This window comes from Schistocerca gregaria, chromosome 1, assembly GCF_023897955.1.
Source record: "Schistocerca gregaria isolate iqSchGreg1 chromosome 1, iqSchGreg1.2, whole genome shotgun sequence".
Taxonomy (NCBI): domain Eukaryota; kingdom Metazoa; phylum Arthropoda; class Insecta; order Orthoptera; family Acrididae; genus Schistocerca; species Schistocerca gregaria.
Window position 1 is genome coordinate 261,293,188 of NC_064920.1, and position 25,280 is coordinate 261,318,467.

At 41.5% G+C, this 25,280-nt stretch overlaps 1 protein-coding gene across 2 annotated transcripts in view; it reads left to right on the top strand.

Moving 5' to 3' along the window:
- The window catches only part of LOC126339755 (inter-alpha-trypsin inhibitor heavy chain H4-like), a 154,481-nt gene that overhangs the window by 100,291 nt on the left and 28,910 nt on the right, over positions 1-25,280 (top strand). Inside the window, exons 11-14 of one of the 2 annotated variants that reach the window (XM_050001659.1) lie at positions 12,192-12,285; positions 14,648-14,743; positions 16,666-16,701; positions 22,155-22,190. In XM_050001659.1, coding sequence (XP_049857616.1) covers positions 12,192-12,285; positions 14,648-14,743; positions 16,666-16,701; positions 22,155-22,190 — 262 coding nt within the window. The remainder of the gene's footprint in view (positions 1-12,191; positions 12,286-14,647; positions 14,744-16,665; positions 16,702-22,154; positions 22,191-25,280) is intronic. The other variant, XM_050001660.1, reaches the window with a different exon arrangement.

Consider the following 25,280-nt stretch of genomic DNA (forward strand, 5'->3'; position numbering starts at 1 on the left):
CACAGTCGCTCAAGAAAGTTATTCTTAAGCTTTACTTGTTTAATCAGAATCCTTGTCCGCAGTCTCGAAGATTCGAAGCGATCTGCAATCCTGTGTAAATAAAATGTCTTGGTTTTCTTGCGTTGCGTAGTCAGTCGGGAAACCTCAGATCAAGCGGAATGTTTGCTCTGAAAGAGATTAATTATCCGATGGAATAAAGGACTTCTTGGATTTAATAATTACCGGTTCGTTTCCAATTCATGGGAAGTTCCATTCTGATTACCAACAAAACGACACCTCCGTGCCAATTTCCAATCAGACAATACACATATAATGAAATTCCTTACACACCTTTGATGTAAATGCTCAGTATATATTTTCTTGAGTAGCATACAATATATTTTCAATCTCTTTCTTCCAGTAATCTCGATAGCAAAATTACAATTATTTAATACAGCTATTCGGCACGGAGAAGATCCTAGAAGTCCACTCAACACACCAGAGAGAATATTACAAAGAGGAATTATGCACTCATGGAATAGTTATAGTACTGTACTACTTTGCGCATGTATTCCGCGAGTATATAGATGGTCAAGTAGGAAACGTAATTCACTCATAGAATTGTGCAGGGATAATTAGTAAAATATAAAGAGAGATTAAATTATAAATAAAAACCGAAGTAACTCACGGGGGTCCAGTGTGAACTGCAATTAACGTAAGGCAGCGAAATTTGGTAAGTATGCTAATATCCTAATGCGGAACAGATTTACGCTGGGAAACAAATTAGTTAAACTTGTGGCTACAAGGTGCAGATTTTTTGTTTGACGACATGGCATCCTTGCTATCATCTGACAAGCCATAACGTGAGTGAACAATAAGGCTGTCAAGAAAAAAATCCATGAGATCTCTGTGAAACTCTTTTACGTGAACGGCAGAAATTCCAGTGCTGCGCTGAGAGATTGTCGCCGACGGAAATATCTGAGGAGAAACCCAATATTATATGGTTTAATGAAAATGGTAATGAAATTCGAAGAAACGTTGAGTTTGATGTGGTACCTTTTAGAAGAAGGCGTCCTATTCCGATGGAAGTTACTGACGAGGTTGCTGTTGCAGCACGTGCCTTGGGTAGTGTTAGTGCTCGTGCAGTTGGACGAGAAGTGTCCATCTCTTGGTCAGTAGTACGGAAAGTTTTGCAGTTTATTTTATACTGGTACCTGTACAAGATCCAGACGGTGCAGGAACTGAAAGCTCATTATCAGCAGCAAAGTTCTGATTTTATTCTTCGGTTTCTACCACGGTCCGTAGATGGCATGTGGCCGGGAAATATTTTGTGGAGTGACGACGCATAGTTTACGCTACGGGATGCTGTGAATACACAGAGCTGCCTCATTTGGGGGTACTGCGCGCGAAGAACCATTGCACTCTCCGTATGTGACTTTGTGGTCTGGATTCATAAGCACGTTGTCCTCGGTCCGTTCTTCTTGAAAACATCACAGTCCGTCAAGTGTTCCTTGACAGCTGTACGTTATCGAGGCCTACTAGTGCAGCATGTCATCGCTCCTTTGGAAGAGAGGAAGTGTGTGGAAAGCACTGTTTTCATGCAGGATGCAACACATGTACTCGCCCGGTGAGAGATGTTCTTAATGCAACCTCCAACAACGTTTTATCTCCACAGAGGTTTCCCAGATTTATGGCTTCCAAGACCACCTGGTCTGAATCAGTGTGACTTTTACAAGGAAGACATTCTGTCTCTACCTGATCTGAAGACCAGCATACAGGAACAAGTTGCTTAAATTCCATTGGAACTCCTTTGGGAAACTGTTGATCACGTCGTTGTATGGCTGTGGCATCTCCACGACGCAATCAGGGTTCATATTGAACAAATTGTGTAATCGGCGTTTATTTATAAAATCAACATTATGCCTTCCTCACTTACTTGGTATTTTCTGCCCAAGTCCCATTCATAATCCATTATATACGGAAACATTTCTATACGTTTTTCTTGCATTCACAGACAGATTTGCATCTGTTGGGTAAGATTGGAACTAAACTTTATCCCTAGCTAAATCGGTTCTGTATTAACGTATTATAATATCTACCAAATTTCGCGGCAATGCAATAATTAATCCCCACTCTGGATCTCTGTGAGTTGCTACACTTATATTACAGCCATCCGCTACTAGACCAGACTCACTTTCGTGATACCAAGCGATGCGCAAGCAATCTGTTGTAAGTATCGCATAAAAATACACTATATTCGACACAGCAAGTAACAGTTAGTTGCACTGTACGAAAGTCAGCTGCAAATGACGCCATATGTTCTTTATTTGTGCAAAGTCCTCAGACAACATGTATAAGCAAAGAATCTACATTGTACTTAAAATATAATAGGCAGTTACGTTTCCACATTAATCCCTCTGTTCCCTCCCAAGTGTCAACGATGTTCCTTGCCATGTGTCAACGGTAGTTGTTGTTGAATCGTAGTTGACGGGCAGAAGCAGTTGTAACTGGAGGCAGACGACGAGGTAGTATACGACATGGTGGTGCTGGCGTGGTGATAATATGAAGGACAGTTGAGTATCATCCTGGTGTTCGCGTGGTGACGGATGGGCGATTTCAGGAACTGACGAAAGAAATCATTGTTGGTGAAACTCCATACATAACTTTTCGTAGGTGTGCATCACTAATGAATACCAGCAGTCAGGCATAGCACGTCGGAGACAATGAATCTCCATACGAATTCACGTCGATGATTGAAGTTGAGTTGCGAAGTGACATGGCTGTACGGCTATGAACATTCATTTGTAGCATACAGGTGATTGCCATCGGTTTTTCGCTGCGAAGGACGAAAAGAAGGACACATTTGGACATCAGCACCTGAACAACACAGGATCTGAATCTTGGTGGATGCTCTGTTATCAGCAGTCGACGACAGCACTAAAAGTTTCCGAACTGACAGCCTGTGGTCTATGTGTAAAATGTTTCCCGGAATTTTCATCGCCGGCTGCAGGAAGTGGCTAACTGAAATCAGAACTCGTGCGAGCTCCGAATACATAAGCTGTACAGAGGGCGCCACAGCCCATAACGTGACGCTGACTACAAGATTATCTCTGACAGCGGCAACATTCTCGGTTTAAAGTTACCGATCGTCGTTTTGTCGTTTCAAAGTCTACGTCCATATTTTACCTAATTTGACAACTATCTCTTCTCTGTTAGAATTGTGACGGTGTTTATGAATCTCAATAGCCTCTCTCTTCAAGCGCGCACGACAGTGCGATGTTCTCGGTATGACGCTCCTGGTACACATGTTCCGCTACGTTCGATTTATCCATACGTTCTAGACAGAGATTCATCTTACGTTCAACTAAACTGAAGAGCCAAAGAAACTGTTACACCTGCCCAATATCGTCTACATCCCCCATAAGCACCTGGAAGTGCCACAGCAATGTCTGAAGTAGTGTTGGAGATAACTGACACCATACATTCTGCAGGGGTGTCCATAAATCAGAAGGAGGACGAGGGGGTGGAGATCTCTTCTGAATAGCACGTTACAAGGCACTCCAGATATTATCAATAATGTTTATGTCTGGGGAGTTGGGTAGCCAGTGGACGTGTTTAAACTCAGAAGAGTGTTCCTAGAGCCACTCTGTAGCAATTGGGGTGTCGCATTGTCCTGCTGGAATTGCCCAAGTCCATCGGAATGCACAATGGACATGGATGCGTGCAGGTGATCGACCGGGTGCTTATGTACGTGTCAGCTGTCAGAGTCATATCTAGACTATTAGGCGTCCCTATCTCTCCAACTGCACACGCCGCACACCATCTTGAACATTCTCCTGCTGACATGCAGGGTTCACGGATTCGTGAGGTTATCTCTATAGCCCTACACGTCTATCCGCTCGATACAATTTGAAACAAGACTCGTCCGACCAGCAAACATGTTGCTAATCATCAAGAGTCCAATGTCGGTGTGGACTGGCCTAGACGAGGTATAAAGCTTTGTTTCGTGCAGTCATCATGGGTACACGAATGGGTCCTCGTCTGCGAAAACTCATATTGATTATGTTACGTTGAATAGTTCGCCCAGCATTGAAATGTGCAAGAAGTTGCGGAAGGGTTGTACTTCTGTCACGTTGAACGATTCTCTTCAGCCCTTGTCTGATCTTTTACCGGCCGCAGTGATGTCGGAGATTTGATGTTTTACCGGATTCCTGATATTCACGGTACAATGGTGACACGGTCGTTCGGGAAAATCCCCAGTTCATTGCTACCTCGGAGATCCTGTGTGCTCTCGCTAGTGCGCCGACTACTACACCACGTTGAAACTTACTTGCACGTAAATCTTGGTAACCTGCCATTGTAGCAGCAGTAACCAATCTGACAACTGCGCCAGACACGTGTCTCATACAGGCGTTGCCAACCGCAGCGCTGTGTTCTTCCTGTTTACGTATGTTGTATTTGAATACGTATGCCTATACCAGTTTCTTTGGCGGTTTAGTGTAAACAGATGTTTCGATTTATTTTTGTGGCAACAATATGTACTAGACCACAACTACAACGAATTCTACATAATTTATCGTGACAGTAAGACCACAGTCTGAAATTTCTTATTATATCGATAGATTTATAACTTTTACTGAGAGACGTTGCTAAATATTGGGCTTTACCTATCGGAACTGGTAAAACCGAATTAGTTTTAAAAAATTACCTTAGCATTTACTGAAACAGTTTGTAGTGATTAAATAATTACGTTACTTAAATATTCTTCCATGCCAATGTGCTTATAATGAACGGTGTTCCACACTGAAATTAATGAGGAATTTTAGAGTTGTACAAAAAACGCTATAAAAATATTACTATATGAATGTTATTTTTTGGTGCAACAAGTTTGGCTTTAGTGGCCTTTAGCATTACAAAATATTCAAGATGAACTGTGCAAGCATTGTTTAATTGAACACTTTTTAAACAGTTGCACTTACTGAAACCATGTCCTCCAACGGAAGATAGTTTGGCAACCACTTCCCATACATTAAATTCTTCTCTTCCTACTTCTTCGATGCTGATGGAATACTCCTTGCAGAATGGTTCTTAGTTTTTAATGAATTCAGTTTGCCAACTTTTAATTTTAATCACCTGTGCTATTATTGATTTTGCATCAGTTTTAGCCCAGTCTACTCCAATACTTTAATTCTCAGGTTCTGTACAGCTGAAGGTTTTGGAATTTTGATACATGAGGCTACTTTCATTTCTTTATTTGCAATAGAAGACGTTCTTTGGTATTTTACAAAACGTACTTCAAGCATCAGCTGTTTCTTTGTCCCATTAGTCATCTACAGGTTTCGGTTATTAACCATCGTCCAGGATGTAAGGTACAACAGATTTGTTAAAGCATTCTTTGAAGATGAACAATATCGAAATTATCCAGTGAAATTGTACAAACAGTTTGTCTTAGAATACTGAGAGTCATATCTTATGTCAAACATACAGGCATCAGACACCACACGAGCTTTGGTAGCCTCTTGGACCCGCTTAACTTTATTAAGACTGCTGGAGGTAGTCAGTGTCTCGTCAGAACTGTCAGTTGGAGCTAGTGTCTTGGTATTAACTGTTGTCAGGTCATGTGTTTCTGGTGCTTCTTGACCCGCTACTACCACACTTTCTACCTGCGGTTCTTCTGTTCCAATATTTGATTTACTTCAATCAATTCCTTGACCGTCGTCTTCCTGCTCTTGTGAGTCAGCTTTTGCGGTGTTTACCATTGTTTCCTCATCTTCTCCAGTGTTCGCATTTTTTTATTAAGTCACATGGAACAATTGAGCTGACAATGCCCATTTTCATTGGAATACCAAATATGTCTTCATGTAGTGACCGTCTGATCCCATCGTGATAAGCCCTCATTGCGTGCACAAATTTTAACCTTTCAGAAAATTTTGAAGTTGTATTTGTTTCCTTTCACATTGATAATATATTTCCAATGTCTTGGTTTGCTCTGTCGACAGTTTCCTGGGACTGGATATGCCTCGGCTTCCATGGGCATCAATCCACAATCCACATAAACTTGGTTACAAAACTCTATACCAGTGCAATATGGTGAAAATATCTAAAAGGTGACATGCTGCTTCGTCGGCCCTTTTCGAAGTTAGTAGTCAAAGGATAACAAATTTTGTCATATGAGCCTGGTATACAATTATGAATTTCGACATATCGTCTGGGTTCGCCAGCAAGTCGATTAAGTCAATTTGGCATCGTGAACTCATTTCAGTATATAAAATGTGTTTCACTACAACACCCCTTACGAAGTTTCTTGTTTTTTCTGTAATTGTATTACCTCAAACATGTTACGTTTGATTCAACAATCATTCGGCCGCCATGGCGTTTAGCAACGTGGATCTCCTGTATTATGTCTGTTGACATTAACGAACTAAAAGCAGAGTAAATTAGAACGTCAGTGGTGTTTGTTGTAGGATTCTCGTGCGAGTCGTTTTTTGACAAGTTTCCTCACCGACACTTGCTTTTGCCGTTCAACCTGCATAGTTGCTAGGTTCGATGTTGTTATGTTTGCTTACAGTATGCTCGTGTGTCCTTTGAGCACATTGCGACTTGCTAATCAGTTAGCGTGTAATACTCTGAGCAGTAGGTCGTGAGTGGACGATGGGAATTACCAATGCAGAAAAAGCCGACATTTTCATGCTGCATGAAGAGGAAGAATACAGTTCGTTCATGTACGGTGTATGCGACACGATATCCCAATATACGTCAATCATCTTGGCAGTTATTTATCAACCTCTTCAACCAGTTACGTGAAAGTGGTAGTTTAACACCTAGACAACGTAACGGAAGGAAGTACGTGAGCACAGAAGAAGGGGAATTAATGTTGTCGTTGCTGGTGCTGCAGTTGATCCTCACATTAGCTACCGCGCAGTCGCACGAGAAAGTGGCACTCGTCACGCAAGTGTTCTACGCATTCTCAATCGACATAGATTTCATCGCTATCACATCTCTCTCTGGAGCTGCACTGAAACGATTATGAGATTCGTGTTAACTTCTGTACATAAGCATTAAAACAAGATACTCAAGATCATCATGTACCTGGTTTAGTGATGAACCCACATTTACCAATCATGGTCCAGGTAAACCACTAAAACATACATTGTTCGTCTGTTGTCCATCCCCGTTGGCTTCCTCGGAACGACGTCTATGGAGTGTAAATGAGCTTTGTGGGATAGTGAACCACCAGCTCATAGGCCTGTGTTTCATAGACAGAATATTGAACTCGCACAATTATCGCAGCCTGCTAATAGAACATCTTCCATAGATGCTAGGAACCTGTCCAGCCCTTAGTGCATGAAGTACTACAGAACGTATCCACGAATAGTTTCCAAATCGTTGGACTGGACGTAGAGCACATGTACCTTAACTAGCCCATTCCCCGGATCTGGCGCCTGCAGGCTTCGTTGGATTACGTCATGCTCAGACAGAGATTCTGAAGTCAGAAACTGAATTGTAAAGTGTATCCAGGAGCAGATATAGTCTCAGATCACAATATAATAGTGATGAAGGGTAGGCTGCAGTTTAAGACATTAGTCAGGAAGAATCAATCCGCAATTAAGTGGCAAACGGAAGTACTGTGGAATGACGAGATACGGTTGAAGTTCTCTAAGGCTATAGATACAGCAATAAGGAATAGCTTAGCAGGCAGTACAGTTAAAGAGAAATGGACATCTCTAAAAAGGGCCATCACACAAGCCGGAAAGAAAACCACAGGTACAAAGAAGGTAACTGTGAAGAAAACCTAGTTAACTGAAGATCGATAAAGAAGGAAGCATAAAAATAATAAGGTAGATTCAGGAATACAGAAATAAAAGTCGCTGAAGACTGAAATAAACAGGAAGCGCAGGGAAGCCAAGAAGATATGGGTGCAGGAAAAATGTGAAGACATCGAAAAAGAAATGATTGTCGGAAGGACAGACTCGGCATACAGGAAAGTCAAAACAAACTTCGGTGACATTAAAAGCATGGGTGATAACACTAAGAGTGCAACGGGCATTCTACTGTTACATGCAAAGGAGAGAGTGTATAGGTGGAAAAATACCTTTAAAGCCTCTAAGAGGGGGAGGATTTGTCTGACGTGATAGAAGAAGAAACAGGAGTCGTTTTAGATGAGATAGGGGATCCATTATTCGAATTCGAATTTAAAAGAGTTTTGAAGGATTTATGATCAAATAAGGCAGAATGGATAGATAACATTCCATCTGAATATCTATAATCATTGGGGGAAGTGGCAATAAACCGACTATTCACGTTAGTGTGTAGAATGTATGAGTCTGGCAACATGACCATCTGACTTCCGAAAAAGATCATCCACACAATTCCGAAGATGGCAAGAGCTGAAAAGTGCAAGAATTATCTTAAAATCAGCTTAACAGCTCATGCATCCAAGTTGCTGTCAATAATAACATACAGAAGAATGGAAAATTGAGGATGCGCTAGATGACGATTTGTTTGGCTTTAGGAAAGGTAAAGGCACGAGAGAGGCATTTCTGACGTTGCGGTTACTAATGGAAGCAAGACTAAAGAATAATCAAGACACATTTACAGGAATTGTCGACCTGGAAATAGCGTTAGACAATGAAAAATCGTACAAGATGTTCGAAATTCTGAAAAAAGTAGGGGTAAGCTATAGGGAGAGACGGATCATACACAATATGTACAACAGCCAAGAGGGAATAATAAGAGTGGACGACCAAGAACGAACTGCTCGTATTAAAAAGGGTGTAAGACAAGGATGTATCATTTCGCCCCTACTGTTCAGTCTGTACATCGAGGAAGCAACGATGGAAATGAAAGAAAGGTTCAGGAGTGGAATTAAAATTCAAGGTGGAAGGATATCAATGATACGATTCGCTGATGACATTGCTCTCTTGAGTGAAAGTGAAGAAGAATTACATGATCTGCTGAGCGGAATGAACTGTCTAACGAATACAGAGTATGGGTTGGGATTAAATCGAAGAAAGACGAAGATAATGAGAAGTAGTAAAAATGAGAAGGGCGAGAAACTTAACATCACGATTGATGGTCACGAAGTAGATGAAATTATGGAATTCTGCTACCTAGGCAGTACAATAAGCAATGACTAATGACTGATGGAGCAAGGAGGACATCAAAAGCAGTCTAGCAACGGCAAAAAGGGCATTCCTGGCCAAGGTAAGTCTACTAATATCAAATATCGGCCTTAATGTGAGATTTCTGAGAATGTACGTCTGGAGCACAGCATTGTATGGTAGTGAAACATGGGCTGTAGGAAAACCGGCACAGAAGAGAATCGAAGCATTTGAGATGTGGTGCTACATACGAATGTTGAAAATTAAGTGGACTGATAAGGCAAGGAATGAAGATGGGAAATGCAGATGTGGAAAACACTGATAAGGTCAAGGGACAGGATGATAGGGCATTTGTTAAGACATGTGGGAATGACTTCCATGGTACTAGAGGGACCTGTAGAGGGCAAAAGGTGAAGAGGAAGACAGAGATTTGAATGGACCCAGTAAGTAATTGAGGATGTAGGTTGCAAGTGATACTCTGAGATGAAGAGATTAGCACAGGAGAGGAATTCGTGGGGGACCGCATCAAACCAGTCAGAAGACTGATGACCAAAAAAGAGAAGACTGTTTATGCCAGTGAAAGATGCTATCTACAAGGGAATACCAAGTACACCCGATGATATGCAACGACGTATTAGTGCATGCTGCTCGAACACCTCCGCTGAAATACTAGCACCTGTGGAAGAGTCGTACCATACCTGCTGATGGTCATCAAAATGACAACTTGTAATGGTCAATTTTCTTGTTACTGGTCAGAATTTAAATAACTAATGTATGCACTTGTGTTATTCTTTAGTGTGTGCCGCGGCAGGTATCGTACAGTCGTCGTTACAAAATACGATATCTCGTAAACGACTCGCACTAGAATCCTGCAACAAACACCACTGACCACTGAATTTCTAATTTATGTTCTTAGTGTCAATAGCCATTGTTCCTTTTAAAAAGTATGTGTTTTCACAGAAAGTACATTTCCTATGTGAGATTATATTCTGTTCGTTGGTTATCATTATAAGGTCCTGACGCCCAATCGATTCTGTGAAAACCGTACATCAATAGCACTTACCATTTTCACAATATTTTCCATGTAAGTTTTAGGTAATTCACCCTGTTTATTAGGCGCTCCGTCGAGCTCCGGTTGCAATTTCCGCCTAGTCTCTGAGGATGACTCCCTGAGCCAGAAATGAAACGTTACAGGAAAGCTTTACATGTCGACCACGTTCTGGAAGTTTGAAGTGAAGTTAATACCAACGCTGAAAGCTTACATTGTTTTATCAGACGACAATAGTCCGGTTTGAAATGAGACACCGTCGCTACTGATTTTTAGTGGCGATCCAAGTCGCAGAGTGGTCAATACTTACTGACTGCACCGAGAAAGTTTCTGTAATACCTTGAAATTTTTTCCCTGGCGCTTGTTTATGCTGGAAGTCAATCATTGTTGTGACGCTCGGATGTCACCAAGACATCCGCAACCAACTACAATTTTCGTTTCTTATCTGATATAACTGTACTTTTTATTAGTAAGGATAGGTATGGTACTTTCCAGTAATAGAAAGTAAAGACTGTTTTGATCCCTGGCTTTCAGGACGTCACGTGAGAGAAGCGCGAGTTGTGGTTTGCATGACTATGTTTTCGAAATCCATACTAGCTGCTGGCATTGAGGAGGTCATTCCTTTCGAGATGACTCGTTACGTTTCAGCTCAGAAAATTTGCTCAGACCCTACATCAGAAGGATGTGACACTGGACGGTATTGCCATTTTGAATCCATGTGGATTATGATTTGACAAAATATGATGGACAGAGGGGTATTGTGAGAAAATAGGATACAAGATTAGGGAACTTGTAGACAAAAATTGTATCTATTTGCAGTACGAAATTCTGAGATGTATTGGTAAGTGTTCACAGTCCTTCGTAGCTGATGCCACTGACGCACGATAGTGCAGTAGCGCCTGGTGAGGAACTCGCCGGTTCCGATGATGGTGGCTAAAGACATTTCCATCAACACTATTCTTCCACCAGTAGTAACAAAGGAGGCGCCTGATCACCAGATTATGCCACAGCGTTCTGAGATAAATCCCGCCTCAAGTGTCTAGGAGTGATGGCATGTTACAAGGACGATTCATCTGTGGAAAGGTGACGTGAAGGTCGATATCATCCTTAGACTGGGCTTGTACCACTTTTTGGAATTTAAATTTGTGGGACCATACTGCTGAGGTCATCGGTCCCTAACCTTACACATTACTTGATCAAACCTAAACTAACTTACACTAAGGACAACACACATATCCATGCCCGAAGGAGGCCTCGAAACTCCGAGGGGGGGGGGGGGAGGGGGGGGGACCGCGCAAACCGTGCAGGGCAACCCAGACCACGCGGCTACCCCGCGGCTGCACTCTTTGATTTGCGTACACAACTACAAACACAATATTACTGTCCGAGCTCTTATCATAGCCATTCGTGCAATTTGATGGGTAAAAAAGATTGGAATTACCTACATGTAACGTAGGTTACAACATCTAGTTTCGTGCGAATGACTAGGCAAGCAGTAGGAATAGCACATCATCTGTACAATGTATCCAGGTAATCAGAATGAGATTTTCACTCTGCAGCGGAGTGTGCGCTGATATGAAACTTCGTGGCAGATTAAAACTGTGTGCCCGACCGAGACTCGAACTCGGGACCTTTGCTTTTCGCGGGCAAGTGCTATAACATCTGAGCTACCGAAACATGACTCACGCCCGGTACTCACAGCTTTACTTCTGCCAGTATCTCGTCTCCTACCTTCCAAACTTACAGAAGCCCCAGGCTGTGGCTAAGCCATGTCTCCGCTATATCCTTTCTTTCAGGAGTGCTAGTTCTGCAAGGTTCGCAGGAGAGCTTCTGTAAAGTTTGGAAGGTAGGAGACGAGATACTGGCAGAAGTAAAGCTGTGAGTACCGGGCGTGAGTCGTGCTTCGGTATCTCAGATGGCAGAGATACCCGCGAAAGGCAAAGGTCCCGATTTCGAGTCTCGGTCGGGCACACAGTTTTAATCTGCCAGGAAGTTTCATATCCAGGTAACCTTTTGATCTCTTGTGTAAGTAAGTCCCTTAATTCTAATTTTCTTTCTTACAGTACTCCTTCGTGACACCTGTTACGTCACTCTTGGTAGTCAAGCCAAACGCTACGTCTGCAGTCAACCTCGATGCGTCTGGTGCCCCACGACAAGGTAAAGATCACCCATTGATCTCTGGTGTGTGTAACGAATAAATACTATCCGATTTTTTTTTCTACTAAAGATAATTCTCTGTTACTCCTTTAGGCAGTTACCATCATCACTATGTCTTAAACTTATTTAAACACTACTTGAAATAATAATGTGATAAGTCAAGCGTAATGTAGCATTCTTCTGTGAAAGATTTAAGTGGAACGGTCAAACTGTCCATTGTCCTCGTTGTGATGCACAGTGTGTCATTCTTAGACAAGGAATGTCTATGGAGTGCGGACAGAGTACGTTCTCCGCATGTCGCCAGTACGAAACCGGTATTGGCACGTGACTTGAGAATAGCGTTGTTTGTCTACATTTTGAAGTATGGCTATTTCCACACATTATCAGTAACAATATTGATGAAAGCAATTACTGTTGCTGCCACGAAAGGAAGCCGAACATACGTAAAAGTAGGAAAAGTTACTTATCGTAAATAACTGCCACAGAGACCTAGTCATTGTAGTCATAACAGTAGAAGATGCATTTTGTGTTATAAATATCGAGATTAATTTATGTCACTGTGACAACATATCTATGGCGCAAGTACAAGATAATTTCGGAAATGTGGGTGTGGGCTACCAATCATTCCGTTGAATATATAAATACACTCCTGGAAATGGAAAAAAGAACACATTGACACCGGTGTGTCAGACCCACCATGCTTGCTCCGGACACTGCGAGAGGGCTGTACAAGCAATGATCACACGCACGGCACAGCGGACACACCAGGAACCGCGGTGTTGGCCGTCGAATGGTGCTAGCTGCGCAGCATTTGTGCACCGCCGCCGTCAGTGTCAGCCAGTTTGCCGTGGCATACGGAGCTCTATCGCAGTCTTTAACACTGGTAGCATGCCGCGACAGCGTGGACGTGAACCGTATGTGCAGTTGACGGACTTTGAGCGAGGGCGTATAGTGGGCATGCGGGAGGCCGGATGGACGTACCGCCGAATTGCTCAACACGTGGGGCGTGAGGTCTCCACAGTACATCGATGTTGTCGCCAGTGGTCGGCGGAAGGTGCACGTGCCCGTCGACCTGGGACGGGACCGCAGCGACGCACGGATGCACGCCAAGACCGTAGGATCCTACGCAGTGCCGTAGGGGACCGCACCGCCACTTCCCAGCAAATTATGGACACTGTTGCTCCTGGGGTATCGGCGAGGACCATTCGCAACCGTCTCCATGAAGCTGGTGTCGCGACAGGCGTGAATGGAGGGACGAATGGAGACTTGTCGTCTTCAGCGATGAGAGTAGCTTCTGCCTTGGTGCCAATGATGGTCGTATGCGTGTTTGGCGTCGTGCAGGTGAGCGCCACAATTAGGACTGCATACGACCGAGGCACACAGGGCCAACACCCGGCATCATAGTGTGGGGAGCGATCTCCTACACTGGCCGTACACCTCTGGTGATCGTCGAGGGGACACTGAATAGTGCACGGTACATCCAAACCGTCATCGAACCCATCGTTCTACCATTCCTAGACCGGCAAGGGAACTTGCTGTTCCAACAGGACAATGCACGTCCGCATGTATCCCATGCCACCCAACGTGCTCTAGAAGGTGTAAGTCATCTACCCTGGCCAGCAAGATCTCCGGATCTGTCCCCCATTGAGCATGTTTGCGACTGGATGAAGCGTCGTCTCACGCGGTCTGCATGTCCAGCACGAACGCTGGTCCAACTGAGGCGCCGGGTGGAAATGGCATGGCAAGCCGTTCCACAGGACTACATCCAGCATCTCTACGATCGTCTCCATGGGAGAATAGCAGCCTGCATTGCTGCGAAAGGCGGATATACACTGTACTATTGCCGACATTGTGCATGCTCTGTTGCCTGTGTCTATGTGCCTGTGGTTCTGTCAGTGTGATCAGGTGATGTATCTGACCCCAGGAATGTGTCAATAAAGTTTCCCCTTCCTGGGACAATGAATTCACGGTGTTCTTATTTCAATTTCCAGGAGTGTATTACATTATGAGCTTTATATATTTCTATCAACATCAAGATGAAACTAGGAACAATCGCTATGAGAAGGCTTTCATTTTGCTTCGCGACCTAATTGTATCATATCAGTACATTTTCCGAGGCTGCAGGCCAAAGATTTTTCTCTAAAGCCGGTGGATACTTATGATTCATTATGGGCAAAGTTAGATACGGATCCGATGGACACAGCTGCTTTTGCAAAATAAAATAAACATTGAGGCCTTCCTCATTTTTGTCTCCAACAGAACTAGTGATAGGTCCTGTCTGCCACGTTTTACTTAACATCTCGTGAGTAGGACGCAAGTTATCAGTACTCGTTGCGATCTAACATTTCTTCTTGTGTTGCAGCATCACTGCCTCTAGAGTTCCAGCATACTGCACTACGCGGGCGTCATAGGATGTCGTCATCGAGGCTGAGACCAAGACCCGCACGGCTGCGACCGCGTGAGTATTGCGAATATACTCTACATGCCCACCTCAAGAAAATTCGAGACTTAACAAGACAATGATGATGGTGCTTGTCAAAAGGAGGCTACAGTTTTCTTCACAGTAGCCGGTACTCTCCGCTAACAGACTTGAGTCTAGTGTACAGTTGTTGAAGGTGTTAGTCAGTCATGCAGGAGGCAGGTTGTAGTCCCTCCAGGTCGTGTCCCGGGCTCTACTTACAGGTACAGGCCACTGGCTAGCCCAATTAGCCAGCTGGGCCTACCAGCTGAGTCTACAGCTCTCCGACAAAAAAAATCTGAAACATTTGGCCACACTCTGGATACACTTTGCTTTGAGTGCTGAACATGGATTACGCACTACCTACCATGTATCTTCAAGTATGTTCAATAAGAATTGCAATTTCTATTGAATGTCAAAATGCAAAGTGTAAGAACTTTTATGTCTAATAGCTGCACTACATCTGCCAATTCTAACTAAATAGTATACATCCAGATCCTCGGAGAAATTAGCTGTAAAATGAAACTGAACATTTTTCAGTGCTCACATATCGTCCTCCTCTGTCTCATCAATGGCCACAGTGCAAAATATGCGTCGTGTAATCACTATTTCTCGCGTTAAATAAAAACCATATTTCTGGAAGCTGAGCCCTTACTGACCTGATTTTGATATATAACCATATTCAGATGGAAGGTCAGTCATTTACTGGCATTGTTATGGTCTTCAGTAAGCAGATTGGTTTGATGCAGCTCTCCATACTACTCTATGCTACTGCAACCATATCTTTCTGAATCTGATTACTGCATTCTTCTCTTGGTCTCCCTCTACGATTTTTACCCACCTGCCCCAGACTCACCCTCCTACACAAACACACACACACACACACACACACACACACACACACACACACACACACACACAAAAGAAAGAAATTAGGTAGTATTAGACTGGTGCTTAAGTTTGTATAGTTTTTCCAGAGGTTTAATAAACACAACAAACACACATAACAGAGACTCTGGTCATGAATAATATATTCTCCTTTACTATTTACAACAGCCTGCCAATGCTGGGGTAACTTCTCGATTTGGCAACTATAGGAACCATATGGTTTTGAGGCGAATAACGCGTCGAGCTGAGTTCGGAGCACATTTTTATCCGGAAAGGAAGTTACTTTAAGCGTGCTATGAATTAATGGACTTTAAATTAAAAATAAAAGTGTGACTTCTTTCTAAAACTTAAGAATAATTAAAAATTTTCATTATTAAGATTCATGCCGTGATGTCACCTACATTCATATTTCACTACTTACTTGCTTCTGACTTTCGAAACGGAACCCACCAAATTCATTGTGGTCGCTTGCTAATAAAAAATTAAAGAACACTCGGAACAGAAACTTGGAAAATCTGAAAGTGTATCTTCGTGATATACAATTTTAGATTGGCATAGAACTACACCTTACAACTCTACGGTATGAGAAGAAGCAAAAATTCACCTTAACATTTGAATAGGGTTACAGTACTTCTGTTGTAATTGACGTAACAGTCAACCTTTCTCCAGTAAAGACAACTATAAAGTTGCACCTAACAAAACCAACTGTAGGCAGGAATTTAAAGTCTTCCTAGCTTTGACAGAGTAGCTTGAAAACTTAAGTTAATTAGACCACTCCTTGCGCTCTTTAAGATAACAAGCATTTGCTGGGCCGGGTTACGTTGGTTTAAATCCACACACTTGCGCTCTTTCTACGCTGATTGACTGCCGTTTTATATCCGTAGCCTAGGAGATGAAAAGCAAAGAGTCCGTATCATGAAAAGTGACGAAACTGTCAGCTCCAATAATGTCAAGCAGAAGTTGTATTTCAGTGTATGATATGCTTTAGAACAAAGTATTCTCGATGTGACTAATTCCAGTTCCATATGTTTCAGCACGCAGGCGTAATTCAACCAAGGAAGCCACAACAGGTAAGTGTTTCGCCGTAGTACGCATTTGTTTATTACATAGATTTCTTTATGATTGTGCTTGTACACTGTCTTGCATAAATACTAATTGCTTTAGTTACATCTTGTTGCTGCTGTTGTCTTCAGCCCAGAAACTGGTTTGATGCAGCTCTCCATGCTACTCTATCCTGTGCAAGCTTCTTCATCTCCCAGTATCTACTGCAACCTACATCCTTCTGAATCTGCTTAGTGTATTCACCTTTTGGTCTCCCTCTACGATTTGCACCCTCCAAGCTGCCCTCCAATACTAAATTGCTGATCCCTTTATGCCTCAGAACGTGTCCTACCAGCCGATCCCTTCTTCTAGTCAAGTTGTGCCACAAATTTCTATTTCCTCAATTCTATTCAATACCTCCTAATTAGTTATGTGATCTATCCATTTAATCTTCATCTTTCTTCTGTCGCACTGCATTTCGAAAGCTTTTCTATTCTCTTCTCGTCTAAACTATTTATCTTCCACGTTTCACCTTCATACATGGCTACACTCCATACAAATACTTTCAGAAATGATTTCCTGACACTTAAATCAATACTAGATTTTAACATATTTCTCTTCTTCAGAAACGCTAACCTTGACATTGCCAGTCTACATTTTATGTCCTCTCTATTTCGACCATCATCAGTTATTTTGCTCCCCAAGTAGAAAAACTCATTTACTACTTTAAGTGTCTCATTTCCTAATCTAATTCCCTCAGCATCACCGGATTTAATTTGACAACATTCCATTATCCTCGTTTTTCTTTCGTTGATGTTCATCTTATATCCTCCTTTCAAGACACTGTCCATTCCGTTCAGCTACTCTTCCAACTCCTTTGCTGTCTCTGACAGAATTACAATGTCATCGGCGAGCCTCAAAGTTCTTATTTCTGCTCCGTGAATTTTAATTCCTACTCCGAATTTTTATTTTGTTTCCTTTAGTGCTTGCACAATATACAGACTGAATAACATCGAAGTAGGCTACAACCCTGTCTTGCTCCCTTCCCAACCACAGCTTCTCTTTCATGCCCCTCGACTCTTATAACTGCCATCTAGTTTCAGTAAAAAATGTAAATAGGCTTTCGTTTACTGTATTTTACCCATACTACCTTCAGAATTTGAGAGAGAGTATTCGAGTCAAAATTGTCAAAAGCTTTCTATAAGTCTACAAATGCTAGAAACATATGTATGCGTTTCATTAACCTAATTCCTAAGATAAGCCGTAGGGTCTGTATTGCCTCACGTTTTCCAACATTTCTACGGAATCCAAACTGATCTTCTCCGAGGTCGGCTTCTACCAGTTTTTCCATTCTTCTGTAAAGAATTCGCGTTAGTATTTTACTTATTAAACTGATAGTTCGGTAATTTTTACATCTGTCAACACCTTCTTCCTTTGGGATTGGAATTATTATATTCTTCTTGAAGTCTGAGGGTATTTTACCTGCCTCATATATATTGCTCACCAGATGGTAGACTTCTCTTTCGGCTTGCTCTCCCAAGGCTGTCAGTAGTTCTAATGGAATGTTGTCTATTCCCAGGACCTTGTTTCGACTTAGGTCCTTCAGTGCTCTGTCACTCTTCACGCAGTATCATATCTCTCATTTCATCTTCATCCTCATCCATTTCCGTAATATTGTCCTCACGTACATCGCCCTTCTATATACTTTCAGTATACTTCTTCCACCTCTCTGCTTTCCCTTCCTTGCTTAGAACTGTGTTTCCACCTGAGCTCTTGATATTGATACAATTGGTTCTATTTTCTCCAAATGTCTTTTTAATTTTCCTGTAGGCAGTATCTATCTTAGCCCAAGTGATAGATGCCTCTACATTTTTCCTCTAACCATCTCTGCATAGCCATTTTACGATTCCTGTAGATCTCATTTTTGAGACGTTTCTATTCCTTTTTGCCTGCCTCATTTACAGCATTTTTATATTTTCTCCTTTAATCAATTAAATTCAATTTATCTTTCTGTTACGCAATGATTTCTGCTAGCCCTCGTCTTTTTACTTGTTTGATTCTCTGCTGCCTTCACTATTTCATCTCTCAAAGCTGCTCATTCTTCTCCTAGTGTATTTCTTTCACACATTCTTGTCAATCGTTCCCTAATGCTCTTCCTGAAACAGTCTACAACCTCTGGTTAGTTTATTCAGGCCCCATCTCCTTAAATGTCCACATTTTTACAGCTTCTTCAATTTTTTCTACAGTTCATAACCATTAGATTGTGGTCAGAGTCCACATATGCCCCTGTAAATGTCTTACAGTTTAAAACCTAGTTCTTAAATCTCTGTCTTACCATTATATGATCTATCTGAAACCTTCCAGTATCTCCAGGCCTCTTTCATGTATACAACCTTCTTTCACGATATTTGAACCAAGTATTAGCTCTAATTAAGTTAAGCTCTGTGCAAAATTCTGCCAGGTGGCTTCCTCTTTCATTCCTTACCCCCATTCCATACTCACCTATTACATTTCCTTCTCTTCCTTCCCCTACTATCGAATTCCAGTCAGCAATGATTATTAAATTTCCGTCTCCCTTCACTATCTGAATAATTTCATCAGTCTCTTCGTCATGTGCGGAGCTAGTTGGCATATAAACTTGTATTACTGTGGTAGGCGTGGGCTTTGTGTCTGTCTTGGCCACAATAATGCGTTCACTATGCTGTTTGTAGTAGCTTAATTGCAGTCCTATTTTTTATTCATTATTAAACCTACTCCTGAATTATCCCCATTTGATTTTGTATTTATAACCCGGTTTTCATCTGACCAGAAGTCTTGTTCCTCCTGCCACTGATATTCAATAATCCCACTATATCTGATTTTAACCTCTCCATTTCCCTTTTTAAATTTTCTAACCTATCTAAAGGATTAAGGGATCTGACATTCCAAGCTCCGATCCATAGAACGCCTGTTTTCTTTCTCCTGATAACGACGTCCTCCCGAGTAGTCCCCACCTGGAGATCCTAAGTTAGTGTTACAAGGCCAGATCAGTTAATCATCCAGACTGTTGCCCCTGCAACTGCTGAAAAGGCTGCTGCCCCTCTTCAGGAACCACACGTTTGTCTGGCCTCTCAACTGATATCCCTCCATTGTAGTTGCACCTACGGTACATCTTTCTGTATCGCTGAGGTTCGCATGCCTCCCCACCAACAGCAAGGTAAATAGTTCATGGGTGGAGGGAGGGGGGACGGCAAAAGTTACTTGGTCAACTAATTCATACTACCTATAAAATGCAAATTATGGTTTGTAAGGACATAAAATACACATTCGACTGACGCTCAATGATGTGGGGTTCAAATTATGTGCAAAAAACCAAACAAAACTCACACAGATGTCGCCCTCTCCTAGATTCCATCGCACACATTCATTTGTCTTTCTACCAATACTGTCAATACTATCGGTAATTCTACCATTTGCTACGTCATTTATGTACTCGATCAAAACTGCCATGCTATAGTTTTGGTATAGCGCATCTCTAGCCTTGGTAACATATTCAGTTCGGATAGGAATTTCATACTTGTCATGATAATGTGAGAAAAAGGGCAACTCGTAGTAACCGACAATACGGAAAGAAACGTTCTTATTCTTACCCATAGTAACCTGAAAGGATGTATCAAGCCATTTTAGAAGACACATTCCCAAAAGTTAACAGAACCTCCTCGGAGTTTTGTTACGACTTTCACATAGCGGAACTCAAGCGCCCCATTGGACTCAAGGAGCACTCGATGTCTTGTGTTATTCGAGAAGAAGCAAGCTGACAGAATACGTCTCCAATCAGCTACTGTCCAATATCTGTGTTATTTGACCCACTCAATACGTGCATCTTTTTATGCCGCTAACATCAAAGACATTTTGCTAAGCAACCATCAACTGCGAACAGTTTCCTTCGCAATGTTCGCTCGGAAACAACTGGGGTGGACCTGTAGTTGCTGAGAGCAATTCCTTTCTGGTTTGCAACCGAGTATCATTGACGACGCATGACTTTTGTCTGCGTTCCCTGTCGGCTATAATATCTTTAGAATCACTGTCCTCAGACGAGTTACATTGCTTTGGGCAGTAGGACAGCAACTAATATTTTGGCCAGTACGCTTATTCTGAGTGTGAGGTCATATTACTAAAACACTGTGCAATGTAATTAAAGTGTCACTTTTTTGAAATCCCATTTACCCCCACTGCCACGCAAACGTTTACGTTTGGCTCACAGCTGCCTAAACTGTTACCCTTGTAATCTTTCCCTCCCACATATATATTTGAACCTTTCTTACTGTATTAAAGTCTTGGTTTCCCTTTAGAATTTTTATCAGGTACACTTCCTTCCAGTACCAAAACGAAGATTTTCTTGATGCCTCATTGTGTGTCCTATCAACCGATAGCTTCTTCGAATAAAGTTCAGCTTCACATTTCCTTCATCCTGAATTCACTCGAGCTCCTCCCCATCAGTTAGTCGGTATATCTATTTACTTCTTTCGTAGACCACTAGACCACATTTCAGGAACTTCTTCTCTCTTCTCTTCCGAACCGCTTATTGTCCAAAAGTCCTATATGAATATTATCAGAGAAAGCTTCGTAACATTGAAGTCTATATTCGACGGTAACATGTTACTCTTTTTCAGAAACACTGTTCTAGCTATAGCCAGTCTGCATTTTATATCCTCTCCACTTCGAGTATTGTCATTTATTTCGCTACCCAAATACCAAGACTCGTTTGCTACTTTTAGGGGTCTCTCAACATCGTCTAATTTAGTTCCGCTCGATTCTATTTGAATTTTGTTGATAGCCATCCTATACCCTCTTTTCAAGGCACTATCCCTATCATTCGACAGCTCTTGCGAGCCTCAGGTAGAAATACTGTGTCACCAGCAAACTGGAAACGTTTATTTTTTCTCTCTGAACTTTAGTTCCTTTCTCAAATTTCTCCTAGAAATACTGTGTCACCAGCAAACTGGAAACGTTTATTTTTTCTCTCTGAACTTTAGTTCCTTTCTCAAATTTCTCCTAGAAATACTGTGTCACCAGCAAACTGGAAACGTTTATTTTTTCTCTCTGAACTTTAGTTCCTTTCTCAAATTTCTTCTAGAAATACTGTGTCACCAGCAAACTGGAAACGTTTATTTTTCCTCTCTGAACTTTAGTTCCTTTCTCAAATTTCTCCTTGTTGCCCTTTAAATCCTGTACTATTTGCTAATTGGACAAAGTGAGTAGCACTGGTGCGACGCTACGAACTATTGTCATTCCCTTCGCTTCAACTGGTTCCCACTTATGTCCTCTGACTCTTATGGCTGCAGTCTGGTTTCTGAACTAAAAACAGTAAACGGTATATATTCGTTAAAGCGACGAGAAAGTAAGCTGTAACATAGTTATGCAATATTGTAGTTCAGTGGATGATGTGTATTAAAACATACTAATCTCGATTTGATTCTAATGAAAATTCCATGTGTTTCAGTGCACAGTTCTCAGGCAGCTGAAGAAGTCACAACAGGTAATTCTCTTGTGTTCTGGTTTTCCCATAGTCCACGATTCGCTATTTACAATGCTGTTTCCTAAATGCACATTCTCAGAATATTTTTCTTCAAATCAATGTCTGTGTTTGATACTAACAAAAACAGAAGAAATGTTAAACAGGTTTCTTAAAATTATCATAGATTGGTTTTCTGCGAATGGTTTCACTCTCACTTTCAAAGAGACACGACATATTCAGTTCTGCATATCTAGGTGTACTAAACCAATGATAAGTGTAACACATGGTGATAAAATGATAAACAGGGTGGACTCTTCAAACTCATAAATGTCCATCTTGCTGAGAATTTAAACTGTAAAATTCACATTTTGGAACCCCTAGAACAACTTATTTCAGCCACATTTGTACTTATAATCATTGCAAATCTTGGGGAGAGATGAGTAACTAAGCTGACATACTTTGCATATTTCCATTCTATAATGTTATATGGAATAATGTTCTGGGGGCAAGAGAGAATATCTGCCAAGCTCAAAGACATGCTGTAAGAGTAATATGTAGTTCTCCCCCACGATAATCTTGTAGTTCTCTGTGTAAGGATTTGGTCATCCTGACTACAGCGCAACAGCTCCTCATGAAGTTTGTTGCAAATAATTCACTTCAGTTCAATCGAGGTGATGATAAACATAATTACAATACGAGAAGGAAAAAGGTATTCATTATTCCACATTAAGGTTATCATTAGCATAAAAATAGATGCACATTGCTGTAAGTAAGAAGTTTTGATCACTTACCCGGAGATATAAAGCATCTGGTAGGCAGCACAGTGAAATTTCAAAAGAAACTAAAGTTTCTCCTTAACAAGTCCTTCTATTCTGTAGAAGAATTTGTATTACTGTAATGTTAAAAGGTGGTGGGTAGGAATTACTAACTATCATTTGTATTTTTTTAAATCTGCATATAGACTGGAAATGTGTATCAATTTTAAATGTTGTTTTGGAACATGTTCCTGGCTTTCTTTCTTTTCTCTGACTCTCTCCACACTGGCGACAACATTTTACGTAGTTTATTTCCATCGTCTTAGACGCTGTTTGTTGTACTGTCTGTTACTTTATATCTAGAGATGAGGACCTTTAATGATATGTGATGTTGCATTACTAACAGTCGAAAGTTCACACGAACAAAATTGAAGGCGTGGTCGTTTACGGTAGACTAAAATAAATTTTGGATTAAGCATGCAGCCATATTTACCAATTAATTTGTAATGTGAATGTAAAATGACTCGTTCCACATCATTACGATGTATCCTGCTAAATGATTAATGAAATATGAAACTTATTAACTCTCTTGTATAGGAATGCCCGCGTTGTCTCTGCTAGTCTGCCTCTCATGTCTTTCACGATTCATCTGCTGCGTCTCACAAGCTATGACATGGTCGCGAATAAAACAGTAACCTGAATATAATAAAATAAATTTCCTTTACTTTACGTCTGTGGTCACGACGTTTTTTTGTCACCAGACTACCGGTTTCGGTCTATAATGACCGCCTTGAGATCTGTTCTACAAAAATAGGTCCTAATGTAATGGCGCCACTGTGGAATTGTCAAAAGTTAAACACAAAATTAGCACCAGCATCGTCAAATACGCATAAAAGCATATGCAGGAGGCATCTTGTCGCCTGCTGATGGCAGCAGTACATTAGGACATGTTCTTATAGAAAAGATCTGAAGATGGTCGTTGTAGACCGAAGCTGGTATGTTGTTGTTGTTGTCTTCAGTCCTGAGACTGGTTTGATGCAGCTCTCCATGCTACTCTATCCTGTGCAAGCTGCTTCATCTCCCAGTACCTACTGCAACCTACATCCTTCTGAATCTGCTTAGTGTACTCATCTCTCGGTCTCCCTCTACGATTTTTACCCTCCACGCTGCCCTCCAATGCTAAATTTGTGATCCCTTGATGCCTCAAAACATGTCCTACCAACCGATCCCTTCTTCTAGTCAAGTTGTGCCACAAACTTCTCTTCTCCCCAATCCTATTCAATACCTCCTCATTAGTTACGTGATCTATCCACCTTATCTTCAGTATTCTTCTGTAGCACCACATTTCGAAAGCTTCTATTCTCTTCTTGTCTAAACTAGTTATCGTCCATGTTTCACTTCCATACATGGCTACACTCCAAACAAATACTTTCAGAAACGACTTCCTGATACATAAATCTATATTCGATGTTAACAAATTTCTCTTCTTCAGAAACGCTTTCCTTGCCATTGCCAGTCTACATTTTATATCCTCTCTACTTCGACCATCATCAGTTATTTTACTTCCTAAATAGCAAAACTCCTTTACTACTTTAAGTGTCTCATTTCCTAATCTAATTCCCTCAGCATCACCCGATTTAATTTGACTACATTCCATTATCCTCGTTTTGCTTTTGTTAATGTTCATCTTATATCCTCCTTTCAAGACACTGTCCATTCCGGTCAACTGCTCTTCCAAGTCCTTTGCTGTCTCTGACAGAATTACAATGTCATCGGCGAACCTCAAAGTTTTTACTTCGTCTCCATGAATTTTAATACCTACTCCAAATTTTTCTTTTGTTTCCTTTACTGCTTGCTCAATATACAGATTGAACAACATCGGGGAGAGGCTACAGCCCTGTCTCCCTCCTTTCCCAACCACTGCTTCCCTTTCATGCCCCTCGACTCTTATTACTGCCATCTGGTTTCTGTACAAATTATAAATAGCCTTTCGCTCCCTGTATTTTACCCCTGCCACCTTTAGAATTTGAAAAAGAGTATTCCAGTCAACATTGTCAAAAGCTTTCTCTAAGTCTACAAATGCTAGAAACGTAGGTTTGCCTTTTCTTAATCTTTCTTCTAAGATAAGTCGTAAGGTCAGTATTGCCTCACGTGTTCCAACATTTCGACGGAATCCAAACTGATCCTCCCCGAGGTCTGCATCTACCAGTTTTTCCATTCGTCTGTAAAGAATTCGTGTTAGTATTTTGCAGCCGTGGCTTATTAAACTGATAGTTCGGTAATTTTCACATCTGTCAGCACCTGCTTTCTTTGGGATTGGAATTATTATATTCTTCTTGAAGTCTGAGGGTATTTC